We start from the raw sequence: 11850 nt of genomic DNA, 5'->3' as shown, positions 1-11850 counted from the left end.
AAGAAAGATTCCTTAAGAATTATTGTGACATTGGTTGCTTATTGCGATTTAGAGTTACACCAAATAGGTGTGAAAATAACCTTTCTAAACGGAGATATTAAGGAAGAAGTTTATATGGACCAACTTGAAGGTTTTATAGTTGAAGGAAAATGTCATATGGTGTGTAAACTTAAGAAGTCAATATATAGACTCAAACAAACTTCACAAAAATGGTACATCAATTTTAATGATACCATAAAGCCTTTCGGTTTTCAAGAAAGCATCGTTCATCAGTTTATATACCAAAAGATTAGTGGAAACAAATTTATTTTCTTGGCTTTATATGTTGATGATATTTTGCTTGCGTCAATGATTTTGGTATATTGCGTGAGATAAAAGTTTTTCTCTCGAATAAATTTGAAATGAAAGATATGGGAGAAACTTCCCATGTGATAAGAATTGAAATATTTCGTGATAGATCATAAGGATTGTTAGGATTGTCTCATAAAAACTATATCGAAATATTTTTATTAGAGACTTAATATGTGTAGTTGTTCAGCATGAATTATTCCTATACAAAAATGGACAAATTTAGTCTCACACTGTGTCCAAAGAATGATATGGAACGAAAGGGAATGTAATCAATTCCTTATGCTTTTGTTGTGGGTAGTTTAATGTATGATTAGACCTGTAGAAGACTCAACATTAGCTTTGCAGTTGGGATACTTGGCAGATATCGAAGTAATCCTATAATTGATCATTGGAAAGCTGCAAAGAAAGTTTTACGGTACCTACAATGGATAAAGAATTACATGCTCATATATAAGAGATCTACTTAATTGAAAGTGATTAGATACTTGAATTCAAATTTTGTTAGATGTCTTGGCTATTTATTTTTACTTGCTAAAGGAGCCATGTCATGGAAAAGTGCTAAACAATTTGTCATTGCATCATCTATGATGAAAGTAGAGCTTGTAGCATGTTTTGAGGCTACTATTCACGCATTATAGTTGTAGAACTTTATTTTAGGATTTGGGGTAATTGATACTATCACCAAGCCACTGAAAGTTTAATGTGATAATTCCACAACAATATTTTTCTCCAAAAATGACAAATATTCCAAATGTGAAAAACATATGAAATTAAAATATTTTTCCATTTTACACCAAAAAAAATATTTTGCCATTAAGGAGAAAGTTCAAAAACAAATAGTGTCTATAGAGCATATTAGAACTGATCTTATGATTATTGATTCGTTAACTAAAGGCTTACAACCAAAGATATTTAAAGAACATGTACATAGAAGGGTCTTAGTTGTGTTGATGAATGAAATTTTATGATGTTTTGACACTCTAAGCTCAATTATGATGTCATTGAAATAAAATGGACATATTTCTTGTTATAATGATTATGTGCACATAGTTTTTGAAATCATTTAAAACAAGAAAAGCTTTATAGTTACTTAAAGACCTATTATATTGAGTTGTAATATTGTAGTATATAGAAGGAAGCATGTGACTTAAGCTATTTACAACCGTCATAACTCACATTTGCAATTTACTATAATGTGGTAATTATGATGAGTGTTATTTTTATGCGCGCTCAATGTTTATTCTATTAGGGTTTATATTTTACCTCATTGGGCCAACTGGGAGAATGTAATATTTTAGCCTAATTTTGTAGATCCAATTAAGTCTAAAATAATGTGGCCCAATTTAAAGAAGATAAGAGTTTTATTTTGAATAGAAGTTGAACTCTATCCATCCATTCGGTTACTTGATAGACGTATGGGATTAAAAGTTGATTATTATACCATCACTTAGGGTTTGTATAATTAAGGGAATAGGCCAAGAGGGAGAAATCAATTTATCAGGTGTTCTTCATGTTTTTCTTTGTCAAGGTTAATGGCAAAATCTAATTCCACGTCAAGTATCTCTTAAACTTGTAGATTATTCTAAAGACCTTAAAATCAATGTTTATGCAATATTAGAGATTTGTTTGCATAATATCTAAATCTAATAAATTTTACATTCTTTACACAAAGGAAGAACAAGAAATTAATTTAATTAATTGTAAAAACTTTATTTTATGCTTAGTATGAAAGATTTGAGATTATATAATCAAAAGTAATTTAAGCTTTGTAGACAATTATTAAATATAAGTTATCAAGTTGATTTCATTAAGATTAATATGGAAACATGAAATATAATTTTAAAAGTTAGGAGATTAATTTAATTAATTTCAATATTACAATAACAAATCGTTAACATTATCAAGAAAAAAAGTAGAATTCTTGGCAATGTGATAAACAAGTACAATTTGACACTTTTTAATGCATTATTTAGTTTCTACTGCCTTTTCACTTTAATTCTAAATTTCTTTTACCCCAATTAATACTTAAAAAAAATTTCTAAATTCTTTGACTTATTTATCTTGGAACTTTGTTTAATTAATTTATGGGTGAAGTACATCACAGGTCACCCAATTATGGGTCATTTTTTTATCACCTAACTATGAATTTTTTAAATTAGTCATCCAACTATAGATTTGTTTTTTTTTTGGTCACCTAACTATGATTTTTTTTAAACTGGTCACCAAACTAATCGTGATTGGTATTTTTTTGGGTCCATTTCCATTAAATGCACTAACGGGAGGATGAAGTGGCAGTTGAAAAATTGGTATAATAACAATTTTAGACCTCAACTTTTACATATTATATCGATTTAGTCATAATTTTAAAAATTAACCCTCAAAATTTAGAAATGTTTCAATTTAATCCCAATTCTAAAAAAATAAAGAAATATATAAAAATACATAAACATTTTTAAAAATATAATAATAAATTTAAATTTTATACCAATATTAAATAAAAACAATTATATTAATAGTAAATAATAAAACCCTCCCATCCCCCACCCCTCTCCTACCGTTATGAAACAACTTGAGCCTCTACTCCTTGAAATGAACCCAACCACAAAAAGATCCCTGTTCTCATTCATAATGGGAAACCCATCTCACCATCCTCCAATACATGGTCCAACTTTGGAATCACAAATCACCTTTGCTTCCTTCTACCCTTACCAACGTTCACAAGCCTTCTTTTGTTCCGATTATATTGATAAAAAAGATGAGTGTTTAATATTTTTTATTCCATTGCCAGTGCATAGTATAGTAATCATTTTTATATTTGGTCTGTTTGAACATAAATGCTGAATAATTCCATGCATATGCAAATACGATAGATATATGGCATTGGGAGGAGAATATGGATGGGAGAAGAAGACCAAGAGGAAGCAAAGGAGGAGTTAATGCAATGCCTGAAGACCCTGGAAGGAGAGCTGGGGGAGAAGCTCTACTTTGGGGGACAGAGCGTAGGGGTAGCGGATGTTGCACTTGTACCTTTCACCACTTGGTTTTACAGTTACGAGACTTGTTGCAATTTCAGCAGCAACAACAACAGAGAAGGAGAGGGAGAGGGACGCCAGGGGAGGGACGGTGGGGGGAAGAGAGGAGGGTTGTTTTTTTAATTTAATATTAATATAATTATTTTATTTAATATAAATTTAAATAAGTTATTATATTTTAAAAAATATTTATTTATTTTTATAAATTTTTAAATTTTTTAGAAATACGACCAAATTGAAACCATTTATAAATTTTGAGTGTTAATTTTTAAAATTATGAATAAATCGATATAATAGGTAAAATTAAAGGTTAAATTTAATATTATACCAATTTTTCAACTATCACGTGACCTTTCCATTGGTGCAATTAATGAAAATAGACAAAATGATTAGTTGGGTGACCAAAAAAGAAACAAATCCATAGCTGGGTGACCAATTTTAAAAATTCATAGTTAGGTGACAAAAAAGAAAATGACTCATAGTTGGATGACCTGTAATGTAATTTACCCATAAATCAATTAAACAAAGTTCCGAGATTAATCATTTACTAACTTTAATCCAAACACCTATATTATTATTGGGCTATCACTCAAGAAGAGTCCAAGACAACTCAACTCAATACAACAGACTCAGACTGAGTTGAGAGAAGTTGAGTTAGGCCCAGAAGATTCAACCCTACCAGTCTACCACTAAACTAAGAGAGGTCTGACAGCATTATTTCCCTTCTCAGCACTTCGAGCTTTGTTTCCTAGTCACTCGCCCTCTGCGCAATCACCGATCAAAGCTGAAGATGGGAAGCCTTGGAAAAGCAATATACACCGTCGGATTCTGGATTCGGGAGACCGGTCAGGCTCTCGATCGCCTTGGCTGCCGCCTACAAGGCAACTATTTTTTCCAGGAGCAACGTGAGTTTTATTTCATTTCAATCTTCAACTTCTATTCCTAAGCTGATTCCAATCTCAAATATGAATTCAGTCTTTGGGGGTTTTCAGCTAATTTCAAATATGAAATATACTTTTTATGTCTTCTCATTTTCTAGCTTACATTTTCTTTGATGTTATTATTAAACAGTTAGACTGCCTCTGTATAAAATTACAAGCACAGTTATGATTATAAACTTAGGGTTTTTTTCCCCTCCTAATTTAGCCAATTGTACTGGTTAATTGGTTATTTGCCTTTCTGGTTTCTGAGGTAATTCGGCTTCGTTTTACCTTTTTTTTTTTTTTTTATCATTGCATTTTGTGTTCAAAGATAGGATTTTGCTTTTGTCGCTTTAGTTTTTTTTCTTTTTCATTATCCGAATGCATTCATGTTTTCTTTTTATTTTTATTCATAGTTTCTAGGCATCGGACTCTGATGAACTTATTTGATAAATCTCCTCTGGTGGACAAGGATGCATTCGTAGCCCCTAGCGCATCTGTCATTGGCGATGTTCAGGTGGGAAGAGGATCTTCTATTTGGTATGGATGTGTTTTAAGGGGTAAGATACTTGCTTATATACTCAATTTGGTTTTTGTTTGATGGCAATAGTCTTTTTTTTTTTTCAATTGATTAAAGAACAAAAACTATTAGCAACATAAGTCTAATAAAGGCAAACCATATGCCTACGTCCCTATTAGCTGCATGTACTTCCAACTTTGCAACTTTCTCACACCAAAGAAGTGTTGTGTGGTGGTTGCTCGTCTCATCCCTTAATCATGAGGTCGGGGGGTTGATCTTTGCCCATGGGAATGGAGCACATTTCACGGCCAGCCATTTACCTCTTTGGAGAGCATTCGCGGCGAGGGGATTAGTCACTGCTATTGGCAGTGGACAACCTGGTTTCGACCAAAAAAAAGAAAAAGAAATTATTTAAGGATGGACTATATATCCAACTTAGCATATGAAGTTTTAGGGTTATACTAATTAACTTTTAGATGGTGACTTGAGAAACAAATAGACATTATTAATGGTAATACTATTGGCTTATGTTTAGTGTGCTTTAATTTGAAAACTATGTGAATAAAGATAGTAGACTTAAGTTGATTATTTCTGCACATATTCTGAATGAGTTTAAATTTACTACATGTCTGGGTTTATCACAATTGGTCTAGAGAAATGTAGCTAGTCCTAGTGAGGATATTACTTGTCTCAACTTTTAACAATTAATTTACAGGAATGTTGTTTGTAAATTTAACTATTGGTTTCAACTTTAAATTATCAGTTCTTTTAATTTTATTTTCTATTTATCTTGTATGGTATTGTCTTCCTGGTACGTCTTACTATTTCATTTAACATTTTAGCCATCCTAAATACTCATTCATTCACACAATCGAGTGCTTGCAACTTGTATAATATACCTTGTTCTCCACCTGGTTCATGTCCTCAACTCCACATGCTTCTTAAAACCTTAAATACAACCACAATGCATAAGATGGCAGACTTATTCTCCTGTAGAGCAGGTTCATTTTTACTAGTATTTATCATTCTTCTCCTATCAAGGAGATAGAATTTTGGGTTAAGAAGATATTTTGGACAATTATTTTCTTCCCTCAAAATGAAATCCCCTGGTATATTTAGTGTATGTACCATGTGTGACTGCAGTTCCTTATTATTCTAATAAGAAAGTTGAAAATGAATTCGTGCAGCCACATACCACATAGCAATGCCTTTCTACAAAGTTGGGTTAGGGAATCATTCCTGAATAATACGTCTTTATTGAATGGTAGTGCATTTGACTCTTCACTACTATATCTCTCGAAGAGGAAGGTTTCTGAGATCACACCCTACCCCACTATCTTTTAACCACTCCGTGTAGAGGAAGTTATAATTTTCTTGACCCTTATGAATTTGTCCGGAGAGATATTAGGGTTATTTCTTTGACATTATTTTTACTAGATTTTCCTGATTATCATCCTTGTCATGCTTTGAACAGGGGATGTCAACAGCATTAGTGTTGGATCTGGAACTAATATACAAGACAACTCCCTTGTGCATGTTGCAAAATCTAATCTAAGTGGGAAAGTGCTACCAACTAACATTGGAAACAATGTTACTGTAGGTAAGTAAAGTGGCATTGGCCATACATTTCATGTGAATTAACCTGATAAAAAAGTTTCTTCCATCAATAAGGTATGATTGAAACTTTGAAATGATCAGGTCATAGTGCTGTTTTACATGGCTGTACCGTTGAGGATGAAGCATTTGTTGGCATGGGAGCCACACTTCTTGATGGTGTAGTTGTGGAAAAACATGCTATGGTTGCTGCTGGAGCCCTTGTGAGACAGAATACAAGGATCCCTGCTGGGGAGGTACCACAAACTCCATGGTCTTCTGGTCATGTTTTCAAAAATATTTGATGAACTTGTTGATTTATCTGTTGATCAGTGTCACCTTTGTTTCTTGTTGTAGCATTTATGAATAAAAAAAAAACCAGAAACATGCATTAGAAGTTAGAAAACATATACATATATGTTCAGATGATAAAGATAAAACAGGTGTTATGACACCTGTTGGTAACAATTATAATACAGGGACAGTTCTACTGCTCATATTAATATTTTAAGTCATACAATGCTGTAAAAATGTACCTGTACTTTAGATGATGAGGTGTTCGATCTTCTTTGGTTGACAGGTGTGGGGAGGCAATCCAGCTAAATTCCTGAGGAAGCTAACTGAAGAAGAGATATCGTTTATTTCCCAGTCAGCCACCAATTATACCAACCTTGCACAGGTACATGCTGCTGAGAATGCAAAACCCTTTGATGAAATTGAATTTGAGAAAGTTCTTCGCAAGAAGTTTGCGAAGAGGGATGAAGAGTATGACTCAATGCTGGGCGTTGTCCGTGAAACTCCACCAGAACTAATTCTTCCAGACAATGTCCTACCAGATAAAGAGCAAAAGTCCTCTCAAAAATGATCTTTTTTTTATTTATTAGTTGCTTTTTTATTTGCTCCAAAAGTCTTGAGATTTGGCATCAAGAAAAATTTGTTGTTATGTTCAAGTACATGGCAGAGGGATGATTTTTCTTTTCCAAATAATACCGGACATGTTTTAGGATAGAACCATGGCATCTTTTTAGCTATAAAACTCTACTGTTTGTATGGTTACTGAGAGTCGCAGTTCATGACCGGAGAGATGTAAGTTGATGTCTAATGTTCCATGTACCTAAGATGCTTGTTTTCTACTTATAATTGCCCTTCTCCTCGTGTATCAGTATAAAGCAGGCGACTGGCTTTGCTGTGCTTAGACGTAGTACTTCTCTTTGTGGTCAAAGGCCTAGTACTTCTTGTAATAGTAATAAACAATGCTGAATATTAGGTTGCTCTTTTAAAGCAAGGGATTGTGCATGCGTTAGTTAATGAATAAATGACAATTTATTGCATAATTCATATATGTTTGTATTACTGTTAATCTTATAAAAAATTATATACATATTTATAAATTGTTGAATACTTTCAAATATAAAAGTCTATATATATGTTTGCGAGCGTTTTTCTGCCACTGATGCAAAGTTTGGGTCAGTCACAAACCCTGATGCCTGCATCAAATTTGTACTAACACCCAAAATAAGTTGACAACTTGAATGACTGTATCTTGGGTATAACTGTAAATTTAGTTTTAAGTTTTGGGTCAGGCTAGCATGTGCATGCTTGCAGCAATTGTAAAAACATAGTTTGCAAAAGAAAGAAGGAAATATCCAACACAATAACAATAATGTCTACCAGTGACTAACTCAAATCCGCAAACACGCTAGAAAACCTTATCTAAACATGAGATGGGCCCCAATGCCGGTATCCTTAAATATCCATTGGGGCCACGCCTTCGTCAGTAGAACCACCCTGCTCAGCTGCAGCCTCTTGTCCTGAAGCATCATCAGGTTCAGCAGCTGGTCCTTCTTGCTCTCCCACGATCTCAAAGGCATTGATCATTTGTTGTACAGTTTCCTGATCCAAAATATGGAACGGCTCTCCAACCCCTACCACAGCAACTGTACATATAGAGCTTTTTAGAGTTTCTCCTTGCAGGGTTTCCCTTATAGCCATAAGAGCATCTTTGACCAGATCGTCTCGAGAGGAATCTGCTAAGTTCTCAAACCTCCGCTCCAAGTACGTCTTTGCAGCTTGTGAGCGGGACCCAATGGCAAAAGCCTGGTACTCAAAGTAATTTCCACTCGGACAGTTGTAGTAGAGATGAGCCCCAGATTCATCCAAGCCAGCCACCAACAGGCCAACCCCATAAGGTCGTTTCCAAGAACGTTGGGTGCAGACCTGCAACCAAACACAAGCATGTCCCCCATTTCAATTGCACAAACAAATAACACTATTATGTTATTAGGTTTGGTGTTCCGCAAGAAATTGCCATCTTTGGCATCAACTATGTTTCATTTAATGGGGTTAAAAGTAAACACCCCAAAACAAAATTATCAGAAGAAAAAGTGAACTCACTACATTAATAAGATAATAACTATCAAAAATCATGTTAGATTCCAAGATTATTACAAACAATGTCAGAGCTCCAAATATGCAATTGAATTAAGATACAGTTGAGTAATATACAAAATTTAGCAGTGAATTAAATGGGCAAGCACAGAATAACAGTAAGGAGACGAAGCAAAAAGATGAACATCAGAGGGCTTCCACAGTTTTTATGTTAACCAAAGAGCCATATGAAAACATAGATCATCTATCACAATTTACGGTTACTCACTATAACCAACCTCAAAGACTTATCATTCAGCCTCACTTCTTGCATCAACAAATGAACAGATCAAGTAATCATGAAAAAGTCAGAAAACTGCTACTCAATCACTTAACACCAGAACAGCTAAAACCGAGCACACAAAGGCATGCCAAGCTCTCCGAGTTGTATGCAAAGAAACCATTAAGCCCATTCAAACCACAATTGAGCTTCAATCCTATTATACTCTCATCCTTCAATTAACAGAAGCCTAACAAGGTAATAAAACAATAACTGGAATACACTCACCTCCCACAATCTTTTCAAATCAGCCTTTCTATGGAATAGTCTATTGCCTGCTTTATGCCCTGAAGTTTTTGGTCAGAAACAAATCGCAAATACAATATCATTACCAGACCAAGCCACTTGATGCCAATTACAGTTAAACCCTCATCCATAACTTGCAAGTAAAGCTAACTCACCAATTGAATACATAATCAGTAAGAAAGAGATCCCCTCAGTTATACCCTTCTGTCTGTTTGTATCATACTAATCCGCATTATCCGTTTCATTTTCCTCTATTCCAGATAGAACTTCGGCTATTAATTCAATCATTGATCAGTTCAGCAGTAATGCAAATGGGCAGTTCTATTTCTACATTACTTGATCCATTAATGTTTCCTACACGGAAGCCGCGCTTAACTGTGAGTCAATAACCATTTTATGCTTAATTTTGCACTTCTATTTACTAAAATGCTTCAGTAGAAACCCACTAATTAGGGTTTCAACTTTCAATTTCTCAAAGAAAACCCAAATATCAACATTACCCATCAGTTTAACTACACTCAAAATAAAGGTCATTTCCCTTTTTTTAAAGAAAAAAGTTCAAAGATTTAGGATTTCAAGAAATGAAAGACCTGAGCTCTATCGGCAAGTTGGACGACAAGTCTGCCAACAGGAAGTGGCGATTCATACGTGAAGTTGTAGTTAATACATTCGTTTCTCATATACCGAGAAAGGACGCGGCCGTCAGCGGTGAGACCGGCGATGGCAACGCCGATGTGGTCGTCGACTTTGAAAATCTTTTTCTGGTGAGAAGACAACTCGGAGTTAGCCTTGTTGACGCAACCCAAAACTACATGGGTCTTAGATCGAAGTCCGATCGCGGCTGAACCTTGCTTCACAGCTTCCATCGCGTATTCCACTTGGAACAACCGCCCCGCAGGACTCCATGTGGTAACGTCTGTATCGTACTGGTTCCTGAACATTTTCCTCTACGCCACCGTCTTAATTGCTAGCTTTCTTCTTCGATTGAAAGAAACTGGCTTCAACACACTCTCTCTGGGTATTTTAAGAGGGTTTTTCTTCTTCTTCAAGACAGATTGAGAGAAAAACGAAAGCCCTTTTAATGGCTTTGGTTCTATGCTAATAATATTTGGGTCATTCGACAAGAAAATGGGCCAATAGGCCTAATGAAGCTGCAATATAGGATAGCTTTTAGAGGTTTCATGGGCCGGCCAGCCCAGTCTGTGTTTGTCCGGGTTTGGATTTAGTTTTTCAACCTTGGGCCAATCCGGCCCATTTTATTGTTTAAATATATATAAATAATTTTATTTAAATATTTATATAATTTAGTTTAAATAAAAAAATATTTTTATTACTTTTTACTTAGTAAAATGGAGAATTTAGATAGGGAAAGTTGGGTTTGAGTCTAAAATTTATTTTTTTTGGAATTTAGATAGGGAAAGTTGGGTTTGAGTCTAAATTTTTTTTTTTTTGGAATCACGCCTGATTTATCCCATAAACATATCTAATATAAATTAAATTGGATATTTTCAATCAATCTTTTTTTAATCTAGTGAAAATATTATTATTTCAAATTTAAAAATGAGATGTGTTGGATAAGGTTTGGTTTTGATCGAATCATTTTTAATTTAATAAAAATATATGATTGTTTCAGATGCAGATTTGAAAATTAGGGTTCGTTTTTTACATGTAAAAAATTTTACGGAAAATATTGTAGTACCCAAATTTTGCCCGGCCCGAGCCCAAATATTAAAAACAAAATATAAATATATATATATATAAAATAAATAAAATGTTCAGATTTTTTTACAATAACAGGCCCAAAATAGCCCAATCCAAATTTCCTAATACCCAACTCTACCCTAACCCAAAATACAATCCTAAGCCCGGTTACAACCCAAACCCAATTAAGCCGAAACCTAATCTGACCCAATACAACAATCCCGATTTTGGCCCAACACTCAATAGCCTACTACGTTTCAGACAATAGAAACCCTAGTGTTTCTAGCTCCCTCTTCAGCCGCTGATGCAGTCACCCACGTGCGTCTCCGAGCCTTTGCCCTCGCACGAGCCTCCAGCTGGCCTCCGTACGGCCGTACCTGCAGAAAACGCAACAAACACACACAAACAGGTGATAGAGGATGAACGAACGAAAAAGAGAAAAAGCAGCAAAAAGAAAAAGAAAATAGAAAAAAACAAAAATATAATTGGTGTAATTTTCATTTTTATTTTCAGCCATAAAAAGGCCATTTTTCAGCATTTTGTGGGAGATCACGCATATTGTATCAAAAAATATACACAGAAAGATATACAAAAATTGAAAAAAGAAGGTTTTCTTCTTTGGCTCGACCGCTCTGTTCTTTTAGGTTCTTTTCTTTCCTTATCTGTTAGCCATTAATCATACGCAATAATATATATATATATATAGAAAATAAAAGAGAAAGAGGGGGGAGGATCTTACCTTTGCGCACCGTTGGAGCAATCCCCTACTCTGTCCGAATC

At 34.4% G+C, this 11850-nt stretch overlaps 2 protein-coding genes and 1 long non-coding RNA gene across 3 annotated transcripts; 1 reads left to right on the top strand and 2 right to left on the bottom strand.

Moving 5' to 3' along the window:
- Positions 1–4004: 4004 nt before the first annotated feature.
- LOC105784954 (gamma carbonic anhydrase 1, mitochondrial) lies at positions 4005–7750 on the top strand. The gene is made up of 5 exons (XM_012610889.2): positions 4005–4288; positions 4720–4863; positions 6298–6423; positions 6522–6673; positions 6997–7750. The coding sequence occupies exons 1-5, from the start codon at positions 4174–4176 to the stop codon at positions 7279–7281; spliced, it is 822 nt and encodes a 273-aa protein (XP_012466343.1). The 5' UTR covers positions 4005–4173; the 3' UTR covers positions 7282–7750.
- Positions 7751–7949: 199 nt separating this feature from the next.
- LOC105784964 (proteasome subunit alpha type-1-B) lies at positions 7950–10437 on the bottom strand. The gene is made up of 2 exons (XM_012610897.2): positions 9960–10437; positions 7950–8633 (listed from the first exon to the last, which is right to left on the bottom strand). The coding sequence occupies exons 1-2, from the start codon at positions 10308–10310 to the stop codon at positions 8163–8165; spliced, it is 822 nt and encodes a 273-aa protein (XP_012466351.1). The 5' UTR covers positions 10311–10437; the 3' UTR covers positions 7950–8162.
- Positions 8815–9953, bottom strand: LOC128041881 (uncharacterized). The gene is made up of 2 exons (XR_008196851.1): positions 9525–9953; positions 8815–9410 (listed from the first exon to the last, which is right to left on the bottom strand). It is a non-coding gene; the product is annotated as an uncharacterized LOC128041881 (long non-coding RNA).
- Positions 10438–11850: the final 1413 nt, after the last annotated feature.

The sequence above is a fragment of the Gossypium raimondii genome, chromosome 1 (assembly GCF_025698545.1).
Source record: "Gossypium raimondii isolate GPD5lz chromosome 1, ASM2569854v1, whole genome shotgun sequence".
Classification (NCBI taxonomy): domain Eukaryota; kingdom Viridiplantae; phylum Streptophyta; class Magnoliopsida; order Malvales; family Malvaceae; genus Gossypium; species Gossypium raimondii.
This window is presented reverse-complemented; position numbering and strand designations above follow the sequence as displayed.